The sequence below is a fragment of the Ornithorhynchus anatinus genome, chromosome 9 (genome assembly GCF_004115215.2).
Source record: "Ornithorhynchus anatinus isolate Pmale09 chromosome 9, mOrnAna1.pri.v4, whole genome shotgun sequence".
NCBI classification, from domain to species: Eukaryota; Metazoa; Chordata; class Mammalia; order Monotremata; family Ornithorhynchidae; genus Ornithorhynchus; species Ornithorhynchus anatinus.
The window spans coordinates 15,385,944-15,399,190 of NC_041736.1; the positions used below are offsets into that span (position 1 = coordinate 15,385,944).

At 45.2% G+C, this 13,247-nt stretch overlaps 1 protein-coding gene across 1 annotated transcript in view; it reads left to right on the plus strand.

The window, feature by feature from the left end:
* Positions 1 to 1,966: 1,966 nt before the first annotated feature.
* Positions 1,967 to 13,247, plus strand: part of NOSTRIN (nitric oxide synthase trafficking) — a 43,856-nt gene continuing 32,575 nt past the window's right edge. Inside the window, exon 1 of the mRNA XM_007671195.4 lies at positions 1,967 to 2,364. Coding sequence (XP_007669385.2) covers positions 2,338 to 2,364 — 27 coding nt within the window. The 5' untranslated portion in view covers positions 1,967 to 2,337. The remainder of the gene's footprint in view (positions 2,365 to 13,247) is intronic.

A 13,247-nucleotide genomic window follows, 5' to 3' on the forward strand; every position in this document is an offset into this window, starting at 1 on the left:
AGGTAGATACAAGATACTCAGGTTTGACACAGTCCCTGCTGGACATGGGGCTCACAGGAGAACGTAGGACTTAATCCCATGTGTTTGTTTTTAACTGATGAGCTACTTGAGCTCCTCCCTCCCCGCCCCAGGATAGCACCTGGAGAGTTTTCAGTACTCTACCAGTCTTGGCTATGGGAGGAAAAGTCAAGCAGAGGCAGACTCATTCCATTCCTAGCTTGGGCAGTGACTAGGGAGTGGAAAGCAATCTGCTACAAGTCAAAACTCACCTGTGCTGGGCAGCGGTGGCATGGGACAGAGTCGAGGGAGGAGACTCAATTTTGCTCTGTGGAAGAAGGCAGTGGTAAACCACTTGCATATTTTTACCAAGAAAATTCTATGGATACAGTACCACAACGATTGCAGATGGAGGTGGGGTGTTCTGGGAGAGGTGTATCCATGGAGTCGCTATGGGCTGAAGATGACTCATTCAATCATATTTATAGAGTGCCTACTGTATGCAAATCACTGTACTAAGCTCTTGGGAGAGTACAATATAACAACAAATGACTCGACAGCATAAGACAAGACAAATGAGGCCCAGAGAAGTGAAATGACTTGCCCCAAGGTCACACAGATGAGACAGAGCCGGGATTAGATCCCAAGTCATATGATTCCCAAGTCAGTGCTCCTTCCACTAGGCCACTCTGCCTCCCTTGGCCCGAACCCTGCCTGAAAGTGGGATGGTGTAAGCACCTGGGCTAAGGCAGGTCCCCAGTCTTCTTGGAAACAGCATGACATAAGAATTCTCCAGAAGCATCTCTTAATTAGTAGTAGTATCAGGCATTTACAATGTATCAGCCACACTAAGTGCTAGACTAGATACCAGATTAGAGGTGTTTATTATTGTATGTAAAGTACCAGACTAAACACTTGGGAGAGTACAGTGCAACGGATCTGGTAGCCAGACTCAGTTCCTGCCCCAAGTGGGGCTCACGGTCTATGCAGGAAGGAGGCCAGGTATTTTATCCCCATTTTACAGATGATGAAACTGAGGTACAGAGAAGGTGGAATTTCTTAAATATCACACAGAGGGTCAGTGACAGAGTGGGGTTTCGAACCCAATTTTCCCGCCACCCACCAGGCAACACAGCTTCCTACTCCACATTCACCAAGCTAGGGAATGCTGAGGTTACGACCAGATTTACTAGTGTTTTCAGGACACCGATCTTAGCTGCTTCCAACTCGGCATGCGGCAGGGCCTCTAACGCTCCCTGTGAGAGCTCACATTAACGTTACACTCAGTCGTCCTTTACCCTGGGTTATATTCTCGATGAACCCCACATTAAGGAAAGGCCGCATGTGTGTACTTCTCCTGAGGACTGCACCCCTCCCCGTGACCGTTTCATCAGGCGCCACGGTCGCATTCTATCCAGATAGGTGGGTGTTGCTGGAAGGGTGCTTCCTGACTCCCTAATGGCATTCCAAGTCAAACAGGGTAGTGCCGGAATAATCTCTGGGAAACAAGTTTATTCTTTGGCCCCCTATGGCTCCCTGCCATTCAGGAGACCGTTCCTAGGTCAGGCCTGTGGGACACTACCACCCAGCAACCAGAGGGTATCAAAGATGATGCATTTTACCCTAGGAGTGTCTGGCCCGGACTTGTTCCCACAGACTTCTAGAGAGAGAGAGAGAGAGAGAGAGAGCCCATAGGAAGTCCTGTGGGCTGGTCTTATCCGGATTGGGAGGTCAGGGACCATGTCTAACTCTATCTCCCAGCATATAGTATGGTTCTCTGCACGCCTAAAGGGCTTAAATACTACTAAGAGCTTGATAATTCAAAAGTTGCTTGCAGATTATTTCAATTCAATTATTCCCTTTTCCAGTTGATCTCACTCCTAAGCTGCACACTGATCTTTGCACCTGTGACTGCCATTCAGACACCCTGATTAGATTCAAATGAGGGACACCTGGGACTCCACTGAGCCTGGCAGTAGGTTAGCAGACTTGCTTAGCCTACAGAGTTCTGGGAGGTGTCCCCCAAACCCACAGGATTCCCAGATTCAGGAGCACCATTTTGAGTGTCAACCCAGCCTCTCAGCTTCTGCTTCATCAAGAAGCCCACAGAGAGCTTTTCTGAACCAGAAGTTTACTCCTCTGAATGTTATTTCAGTTCTGTTTTTCAGGAAATCAATGGGATGAAAGTCCAGTACTGAGACTTCCTCCCCAGGAAGCTCTGTTGAGTTTGGCAGAAGTTTCACATGCCGATGTCGCAAGACCTCTGAACCCCGGATTTCCTTTAAACATCCAGATATTATATAGCTTCCAACACGCTGCCGAGATAGAAACCATTTCAACATGAAGAACCCCCTGACTGATGGCTTGGTGAGTAGCTCAGTGTGCGGTCATATATATTGTGTGGATTTGTAGCCTTGGGGATTTTAACTTCTGAATATTCACTCGGGGCTTCAAGACCAACCAGGAGCCAACATTGCCTCTGGGTGAGCGTTAAAAATATGTTTTTATTATCCAGTGTAAAACCCAGCCTGTTCCAGGGATGGAGAGGTCAGGTTTTTCATATCGTGTTCCTATAATCAATAAGGCAGTTTATCTGGGGCCTTGTTTGGAGGTTTTTGTGCATGTTCTCAGTTTTGGGGGAGGATTCAGAGACACTGGGACAAAATCATTTTATACACAGATCCAAATTTTATATATGGAACCCAAACAACTCTGCAGCAGTTTTTCAATGTAGAGGCTAAGAATAATAATTCGAGTGGACTCCCATAAATTGTCAAATTCAGTACTGTTATGAGAAATTGGTTATATCATCTCTCTCTTCCCCCCTGCCACCATGAGAAGCAGCGTGGCTCAGTGGAAAGAGCACGGGCCCTGGAATCAGGGCTCATGAGTTCGAATCCCAGCTCTGCCACTTGTTGGCTGTGTGACTGTGGGCAAGTCACTTAACTTCTCTGTGCCTCAGTTCCCTCATCTGTAAAATGGGGATTAAGACTGTGAGCCCCACATGGGACAACCTGCTTCCCCTATGTCTACCCCAGCGCTTAGAACAGTGCTCGGCACGTAGTAAGCGCTTAACAAATACCAATATTATTATTATCTTCCTTCAACACACGCACAAAGACATATGTATATGCCTGGCACATAGTAGGCGCTTAACAAATACCATCATCATTATTGTTATTTTTTATCTGCAGATGGGGCCAAAGATTGCCCAGATGTCACAAAAGAGAGGGTTTTCCTATCTCCTCCTGGACTGCTTTGTAGATTAAATCTCCAATGAATTTATCATAGTGTCAGAAAAGCCTTCCAAATTGGAAAATTAGTTAAATTGCCAATGAACAGAACAAAAGAGTGAAGATTTTTCAATCAGAAAAGCAGAAAATGAGAGGCAAGTGGCAAAAGACATAGTCCTTGAATCTTAGAATGAGAGCAAGATAAAGAAAAATGTTCTTGTTCACCGGCTCTCTTCCACAGCCAGTGAGGGTAAAGCTAATAATAGGTAGTCCCTATAAAGTGTAGATTTTTTCATTTTATTTTTCACTTTTCTGGTAAAGTGAAACTTGAAAGTAGAAACTGAAACTGCAACACACAGAGCAGGGAGGTCGTAGATCTAATTGGAAAGCATGGTGAAGGATTGTGGAAAATTACAGATAGTCACAATGTATGGAAATTAAGCATCCAGATATGTAAATGAGACATAATGACAGCAATGCCAAGCAGAGAGAAAAAAACCATTGTCAAATGGCAGAGACCGCTTTTTGTTCTCATCGTTTCCTCCTCCTATTTTAATTATATTAAAATTTAATTCTGCCATCAGTGACCTGCCAAATGTAATTTTAATATATCATCATCTTTTGGTTGGGAAAGGACAATAGGACAGTGAAGAGAAGGGCTGGAGGAACGGAGCAAGGTAGAATATAGGTGTCGGAAACAAAGGAAGAGAGGGCAATGGGAGAGGAGAAGAGGAGGTAGGGGGACAGAAACCAAGAGCCCCCAAGTACAAGTGTAGTCTATTGGAAAGAGCATGAGTTTGGGTGTCCTAGGACTTGAATTTTAATCCTGGCTCGGCTGCTTGCCTGCTATGTGTCCATGGCCCAGCCACTTATCTTCTCTGTGGCTCAGTTTCTTCTTTTGGAAAATGGGAATTAAATACCCATTCTCCCTCCCCTTTAGACTGTGAGCCCAATGTGGGGCATGGTCTGCATCCAGACTGATTACCTATAAGAAGCAGTGTGGCTTAGTGAATGGAAGATAGGCGTGAGAGTCAGAAGATCGTGGGTTCTAATACTGGCTCAACCATTTATCTACTGGCAAGTCACTTAACTTCTCTGGGCCTCAGTTACCTCATCTGTAAACTGGGGATTAAGCCTGAACCCATGTGGGACAGGGACTGTTTCCACCCCGATTAACTTTTACCTACCCCAGTGCTTAAAACAGTGCTTGGCGCATAGTAATTGCTCAAGAGTTTCCGTGATTATTTTTATTATCATTTTTATATCTATGTGCTTGGCATATAGTTAAGGTTTAACAAAATCACTATTATCATTATTATCCAAAAGTACCAGAGAGTCCTTTCTAAGAGAAATTCCTGAAGCTTCCTCCAAATTCACATTTAGCAGAGCACTATTCTCCACATCTTCAAAGCCCTTCTCAAATGACACCTTCTCCAGGAGGTCTTCCCTGACTAAACTCTCATCTTCCCCTCTCCTCAGGTACAGCCCCCGCCCTGACATCTCACTATATCACTTAGGCTCTTGAGTCCATACCTCTTAAGATCTTAGGGATTAATCTCCACCCCTCCCTAAGCTTTATGTACAGGCCTTTAAATTCTGTTGCTTCCCCCCACTTGCAATTTATTTTGTCTGTCCCGCTGCTAGATTGTAAACTCTTTGACAGCAGGGATCATGTCTATTAACACTACTGTACTCTCCCAATGGCTTAGTTCAGTGTTCTGCACACAGTAGGTACCCAGTGAATACCATTGGTTAATTGAGGGGGTGAAAATGAGGCCAAAAAAGGGTTTTGCTCTATATACCTTTTTCCCCAGAGTATAGGTAGAGACAAGGTTGGGGTAGATGTTTTGAAAAAAGAAAATATCCCCAAACAAACCAGTTTCCAGCTCCAAGAGCATGACTTTCTAAACTTGCTCCCAGGAGAGTGTTGGGCTGTCGAATGTTGTCTTGTCCTCTGGCCTTATCTCCTCAAGGACATCCGCGTATGTTCTGTGCCTTCAATGACGGAGCCAAGCCATTGTTTGGGGCTGCGGGTTGAGGATGGTAGTGGAAAACTGGCTGTAGACGTGAAGTCACAATCAACGTCAGAAGATCAGTGGGGGTTGGGGATGAGGCAATGAGGCAATGGTTTGCCAACCCCTCTCCCATTGCATCCCCTCTCACTGAGGCAGGGTTGGCGGTGAGGGGAAGCTGCGAGGTTGGAGAAGCTGGCAGACAAACTTCCCCGACACTAACTGTCCCGGTCCCTCTAGCCCTGGGATCACAGCCGTGAGATCAGTCCATCAGTCACTGGTATTTTTATTTTTTAATGGCATTTGTTAAGCGCTCACTATGTGCCACACACTATAGTAAGCACTAGAGTTGATTCAAGATGATCAGTCCCTGTCCCACATGGGACTCACAGTCTATATCCCCATTTTACAGATATGGTCATTGAAGCCCAGAGAAGTTAAGTGACTTGTCCCAGATCACACAGCAGACAAGCGGTAGAGCTGAGATTGGAACCCAGGTCCTCTGACTCCCAGGCCTGCGCTCTTCCCACTACGTTACACATCTCCCATTTATTGAGCACTTCTTCCATTTATTCATTCAATTGTATTTATCGAGCACTTACAGTGTGCAGAGCACCGTACCGAGTACGAGGAATGGACTTAAGGTCTCTCGAGACCCTTTCCAAATTTGTGATTGAAGGGTGGGGTCTCCCCAGCACAAAGATGAGAAGCAGTGTGGCTCAGTGGAAAGAGCCCAGGCTTGGGAGTCAGAGGTCATGAGTTCGAATCCTGGCTCTGCCATTTGTCAGCTGTGTGACTGTGGGCAAGTCACTTCACTTCTCTGTGCCTCAGTTACCTCATCTGGAAAATGGGGATTAACTGTGCGCCTCATGTGGGACAATCTGATTACCCTGTATCTACCCCAGCGCTTAGAACAGTGCTCGGCACATAGTAAGCACTTAACAGATACCAACATTATTATTGTTATTATGAAGAGGATAGTTAGCCGATTTTCCAGTTAATTTGTTTAGCCTCTCACCAATCTGGGTAATTAAAGATTTCTTTTGGTTTGAAAGCTCCAGTCAGGTTGTTTATGATAAAAATAGATGCACTGGAGAATTGGCCGATGTCTACTTTGTTTTGGTTTAGGCTAGCCAGTGGGTTGAAAGTTATGGTGTGGCTTTCTTACAATAACAGCCTCCCCCAGAGCTAACTGTAGCCCAGGGCCTGGTTGGTTTAGGTGGCAGAAAGTGGGCTCGATGTGGTTCCATACTGGAACCACTCAAAGCAGTTTCAGAGGGCATAGGCCAAGCCTGTTTCTTCTCTGTGGGCAGCAGTGAGTCTGTGTCAAGCCAGGAAGCAGGAATCAGTGGGGGCCTTATGGAGCTCAGAAAGAAAACCCAGAGAAAGAAATCCCGGGCTGTGGGTGCCTAGGAGGAAAACTGCTTGTCGGAACAGCAGGATGGAGTTTCCTGATGTGAGAAACTACGCAGGTCAGTTGCAGCATGGAGAAGCAGCATGGCCTAGAGGATAGAGCACAGATCTGGGAGTCAGAAAGACTTGGGTTCTAATACTGGCTCTGCTGCATGTCGGCTGTGTGACCTTGGGCAAGTCAGTTTCTGTGGCTCAGTGGACAGAGCCTGGGCTTCGGAGTCAAGTCATGGGTTTGAATTTTGGCTCTGCCACTTAGCAGTGTGACTCTGGGCAAGTCACTTAACTTCTCTGTGCCTCAGTTACCTCATCTGTAAAATGGGGATTAACTGTGAGCCTCACGTGGGACAACCGGATTCCCCTGTGTTTACCCCAGCGCTTAGAACAGTGCTCTGCACATAGTAAGCGCTTAACAAATATCAACATTATTATTATTATTACTCACCCCAACATTCAGTACAGTGCCTGGTATGTAGTAAGTGCTTAGCAAATACCATTTAAAAAAAAATGTTGTGGAGATAGTCAACCACACAGTTGACCAGGCATGTCCTTATGGGGAACGGGCCTAGGGGACAATTTGGGATCCGCTGGGCTGCTAGGGAAAAGTGGCTGTCCTTTGAGTTCCTCTCCAAACCACAGTCAGCATTCTCTACCGTCCAATAAACTGCTTGGGCAAGATATTCCCATGAGAAGTTTGTATTAAGGCTATTTATAACTCGTTCATAAAAATTCCTCTGTGACTGCAATCTAAGGTCCCAGACTTGAAGCAACTGTCTCAATCAGGCAAAAAAACAAGGCTTGTATGTGGAAAGATGATAGAGAAAGAAAAAATTTTCAGCTTCAAAGAGCCCGGGAGCCTTATGATCATGATTTTAACTTTCCCATTCAAACCTTCAACTGGTGGTTGATGGAGCAAGTGATTTTTCACCATTGCTGCCTTTTCTGCCAGGGGTGACATTGGCATCTATCTTTTTTTAGCACTCGTAATGCTCTCCCAAAGTCCAGGTTGGGCAGAGGGGGGAGGGGAAGGGGGAAAAAGAGAGAGAGAGAGAGAGAGAGAGAGAGAGTGTGTGTGTGTGTGTGTGTGTGTGTGTGTGTGTGTGTGTGTGTAAGTGTAAAGACCACAGTGCCTTTGAAGAGCAGGGTCCCAGGCTTTTTGTGCCTGTACCAGATCAGCTTCAAGCAGTTTTCTTCCAGGGCGTTTTCATTTAAAGTGTGACGATCCTAAGTTCCTGGAAGTTCACCTGCCATGCCCTATTGGCTAAGCAACTACTTTTGAACACTCACTTTTTCTGATCCAATGAATTATTAGTTTATGACAAAGGAGCAGACAATAGGACCCCCCCTCCCCCCCCGCCCACAAAGGTGGGCTTGTATTTGTATGGAACAGTGTGATTATCCACTCATTTTCAGCCAGCTCTTCGATGATTGCCGAGGAAGCAATGTTCCCTATGTTCCCTATTTACGGGCACTCTATGTGAAATCCCTCTGAAGAGGTAATCAGTGAAATGTTTTTGTGAAATAATGGAAGGGTTGTCAGCAATTTATACAATTTTATCATGTCTCCGCCGTGGACTCATGAGGGCACCCAGATCACCTAAATATTGAATGGGGAAAACCTGACAAAAATGTAGAAGAACACTGGGGCTATCACCCTTTGGGAGCAGCGAGTGGTTAGGCTTTTCTCCACTGTGGATCTTTCACTTGAGCCCTAGACTTCTAGGAACAGTGATTAGGTAGCTGTTGAGGGGACAAGACTATTGTCCCACAAGGCTCAGGGAGCAAGAGACTCACATCCACGGTCCTGTGGGGCTCTTCCCCAACTAGCTCTATATTTCTGTCTTTTTTTTCCATGGTATTCGTTAAGTGTTTACTATGTGCCAGACACTGTTCTGAGTGCTGGGGTAGAGACACAAGGTCTCTACCTTATCAGGGTGAACACAGTCCGTGTCCCGCATGGGGCTCACACTCTTCATCCCTATTTTACAAATGAGGGAACTAAGGCACATAGAAGTTAAGTGGCTTGTCCAAGGCCACACAACAAATAAGTGGAGGAGGGTAGGACTAGAACCCAGGTCTCTCTGACTCCCAGGCCTGTGCTCTTTCCATTAGGCCATGCTTTTTCCTCTTCATTTCTGCCTTCAGAGATGACCAAAGAAGCCTCCCAAATGCACAGGCTTTTGCAAATGGGGCTCAGAATCTCTGCTGTGCCCCAAAACTACAGTTCCTGAGAACCACTTTAGCCTTCTAGAACTCCTGTTCTCCACCTCCCAACATCCCCTTGCTTCCCTACCTCTGTCTGCACTTTCCTGGGAACATGGAGGAAAGAGAATTCTAGGCTAGGGCCTTGAGGTAAATACAGCCCCTAAGACTGTGGGTAAATAATAATAGTACTGTCTGTAAAGCACTTAACTATATGCCATACACTTTATAAGTAGATCAGTCCATCGTATTTATCGAATGCTTACTGGGTGTAGAGCACTGTACTAAGTGCTTGGGAGAGCACAGTGTAACAGATAGACACGTTCCCTGCTCTCAAGGAACTTACAGTCCCTGCCTCACATGGGACAGAGAACTTGTATCTTATCCCAAGTAAGCTGAGGCACAGAGAAATTAAATGACTTGCCCAAGATCACACGGTAGGCATGTAGCAGAGCCAGGATTGACTCCTAGGCCCATGCTCTTTTCTACTAGGTTGCATGACTTCTTAGGGCCAGAAGTCCTACTTAATACCAGAATCCAAGGTAGAATGTGCTTGGTGCTCACCCAGTTCTCTCCTTTTTCTGGTCAATTAATCAATGGTATTTATTGAGCACTTACCATGTGCAGAGCACCATACTAAGCACTTGGGAGAACACAATACACCAAAGTAAGCAGACCTATTCTCTGCCCATAATGAGCTTACAGTCTAGAGGGGATATGAATTTGATATACAAGTTCTCAAACTGGGGCCACGGCCCTGAGCTCTTAATGTCTCCGAATCTACGGCAGAGTGGCTCAGCTACTCTGCCATCAGTGGAATTTCTGAGAAAATGAGGAGCAAGATGGAAACTTCTGGGGCCTCTCTTCAGTACAAGGCAAGACAGAGAAACGTTTTGAATTTCAAGGCTACCTCATCTAGTTTGGCAGGCTGCTCTTTTCAATCCCTGTAATTGTAGAATCAAACTTGTATAAAATGAGAGAGGTCAGGTAAGAGCTAGCACTGGGTTATTTAACAAGCCAGGTCTCTGGTAATTCTTTTTAGGGCTTGTTTGGTTTTCCTTAATTGCTGTTATTGAACACTATTCTGTGGCAAAATCTGCTGACCCACGTTCTCTATTTGAATGAGTCAGGTCCAGGACTTGCATGATCGCAAATCATTGTTCCTCTTTATTGTCATTCCAAATAGAAACCAGCTATTCCACTGTGCTCTTTGCATTTCAGTAGTGTTAGTCTGCTTACATTATCCTTTCCTATGTAGTTTCTATTACTGCTAAGCATGCAGAAAATGGTACAGTGAATCAATTAAGCATGTTATAAATGTAGTAGATATGATCGATGTTCCTTTCTGATTAATTCTTTTAACTGACCAACTTTCATACTTAGCTTTTTTTTTTTAATTTATCCCTGCCTGGCCTTTCCTTATTGAGTAGCTATTGAGGGCCCACTGTGGGCAAGCTATTGAGGGCCCACTGTGTTAGCTCCTTGGGGAATGTACAAATGAAGTAAAGGTGATCCCTGCCCTTGAAGAACTTGTTTTCTAATGGGAAGGCAGGAGACATAAATTGAAGAATATATCATGATTAGGAGTGACAGCATCAATTATAAGTAGCCCCAAGAGAGTAAATAAAGAGCATAGATAAATATGTGAGTATCCAGGTTGATTGATAGGATGGCTTGATCAGGAAGGTTCAATTTTTAGCTGATCCAGCTTGATACAGACAAAAAGATCAAACTTTCAGGGCAACTTTAACTCGTATGGGGGTCTCAGCTTAGATGATGAGAAATCACACTGTGGAGTCACCTTTTCGGTGAGGGTCTCACCACATCCAGGGCAAAAGTTATCCAAGTCCTTTAGGTAGAATATTTAAATTTTATAATTCGGTCTTGCCCAAAGGCAAAGCTTGTTTTTCTTGTGGTGGGATGAGTGAGGTTTCCCCATTTTGGTGACAACTAATCCTCAAGCTTATCTATGTTAATGATAATCAGGGACCTTTTTCTTCCTGACGGAATACACAAGGATAAGGAGCCTCTCTTATGGAGTCCTGGGGACAGACAGAGGTTAGTGGGAGAATGTCAGTGGTCAAAATCAAGGAAAGCAGAATCCATATGGAAGGAAGAATTTTTTTTTTTTAAGAGTACCCCCTATTGTGTCACCATCAAACACCTGAGGATTTTTCTGCTTTAATCTCCAGTGCCAGAATTATTGAGGAATTCTTACCCATCCTCACTCTCTCATCTGGGCTCAAATCCAGAAATTCTGGCAATTAAATCATTAATTTGAACTGGATTTTATTATGCTGTGGGAGTGAGGAGGGAGAGAGTAGAGAAATAAGGCTGAAAATTGCTTAGTTCATTGGCTTTAGTGGTGACTTTCAGGTCTTCTCTGTAGCAACCGCCCGGGAGCCATAGCCCTTTACTCCTGGTTATCTTTCCAGAGGAGAACTTCTTTCACCCCAGAACTGAAGTCCTATTATAATAATAATAATAATAATAATAATGTTGGTATTTGTTAAGTGCTTACTATGTGCAGAACACTGTTCTAAGCACTGGGGTAGATACAGGGTAATCAGGTTGTCCCACGTGAGGCTCACAGTTAATCCCTATTAGACAGATGAGGTAACTCAGGCACAGAGAAGTTAAGTGACTTGCCCACAGTCACACAGCTGACAAGTGGCAGAACTGGGATTCGAACTCATGACCTATGACTCCCAAGCCCGTGCTCTTTCCACTGAGCCACGTTTGTATGAAAGGACTATGTAGTTGAGCAGGAAACAGGTGGTTCTAGGCCTTATTCCTCGTTTCAAACCCCGCTGGATACTATAGTTGCTTGCCAAAATACTTAGCTCAATAGTCCAAGTACCAGAAAATGCCGACCCCTCTGCTGCCACTCCAGTGAATAGGAGAGTGAGATAGGTAGCTCAGCAGATTGTTTTCTCTAAAGGTGTGACTTCCCCACTATGTGATGCACCCCCATTCAGAGAGTGCCATTCTGTGGGACATCTGCCACCAGAGGAGCAGTGGAGTGGGAACGCTATTTCTAGCATGCTTCTACGGTATATTACCCGAACACCATAGTAGTGAGGGAAGCACCCCCAGAGGGCCTTAGCCCTATACGGCCTGTGCCCCGTGAAATACACAATCCCTTGTGGAGAGAGCTGCAAACAACAATAGGAGCCAGAGTGGGGTGTTGAGATCCACAGTGGGGAAAAAAGAGTTAGAAAGAGCCTCTAAACTGGACTGGCCTCCCTCAGCAGCCCCACCCACTGCTCCTTCTCAGTATTCTCCTGAGCTGGCCTTCGCCAGGACTTTGGCCGATCCCCAGTGATCGTAGTGGACAAAACTCTGAGGTATGCCTAGGAGGTTCTGAGCACCAGACAGCATCCTTGCTCTTTTGGATAAACAAGCTGACTGTGATTTCTTGGGTAACATTCATTAAGAGTTAAAGGGAAAAGGTTTTTCCCTTTGGTTTTCTTGTGCTTAAATGTGAAATTGATTTGCTTTTAAAAAGCTGGCTTCAGCAGAAAAGATTAGCTCATTACTAACACATTCTTATCACTGGAATGAAATGGGGCACTAGTTGGGAATGATGTTCTGCCCAACTACCCAATCTCACGGGTGATAAATTCAATTTCCTGTACTTTTGTTTGGGTGACTAATACCAGCTCTGTTGTTTTGTACTCTCCCAGGCGCTCAATAACACACTAATTGGTTCATGTGAGGAGCAGTGTGGCCTAGTGGAAAGAACAGGGGCCTGGGAGTCAGAGGACTGGGTTCTAATACTGGCTCCGCCATACACCTTCTGTGTGACCTTGGGCAAGTTACTTAACTTCTCTGCGCCTCAGTTACCTCATCTGTAAAATGGAGATTTAATACCTGTTCTCCCATGTACTTAGACTGTGAGCCCTCTGTGAGACAGGGACTCTGTCTGACCTGATTATCTTGTATCTTCTCCAGCGCTTAGAACAGTGCTTTGACACATAGTAAATGCTTAACAAATAACATTATTATTATTAATCTTGATTGGCCATATTGGTGCAATGGGCTTTTGGAAGGTAGCTTGCTCCGGACTTTGGGGCAGACCCCAGGAGATGTATGGAGAAGCAGCGTGGCTCAGTGGAAAGAGCATGGGCTTTGGAGTCAGGGCTCATGAGTTCGAATCCCAGCTCTGCCACTTGTCGGCTGTGTGACTGTGGGCGAGTCACTTAACTTCTCTGTGCCTCAGTTCCCTCATCTGTAAAATGGGGATTAAGACTGTGAGCCCCACGTGGGACAACCTGATTCCCCTATGTCTACCCCAGCGCTTAGAACAGTGCTCGGCACATAGTAAGCGCTTAACAAATACCAACATTATTATTATTATTATGGTTTGTCACATGCTCAAAATAACATCCCC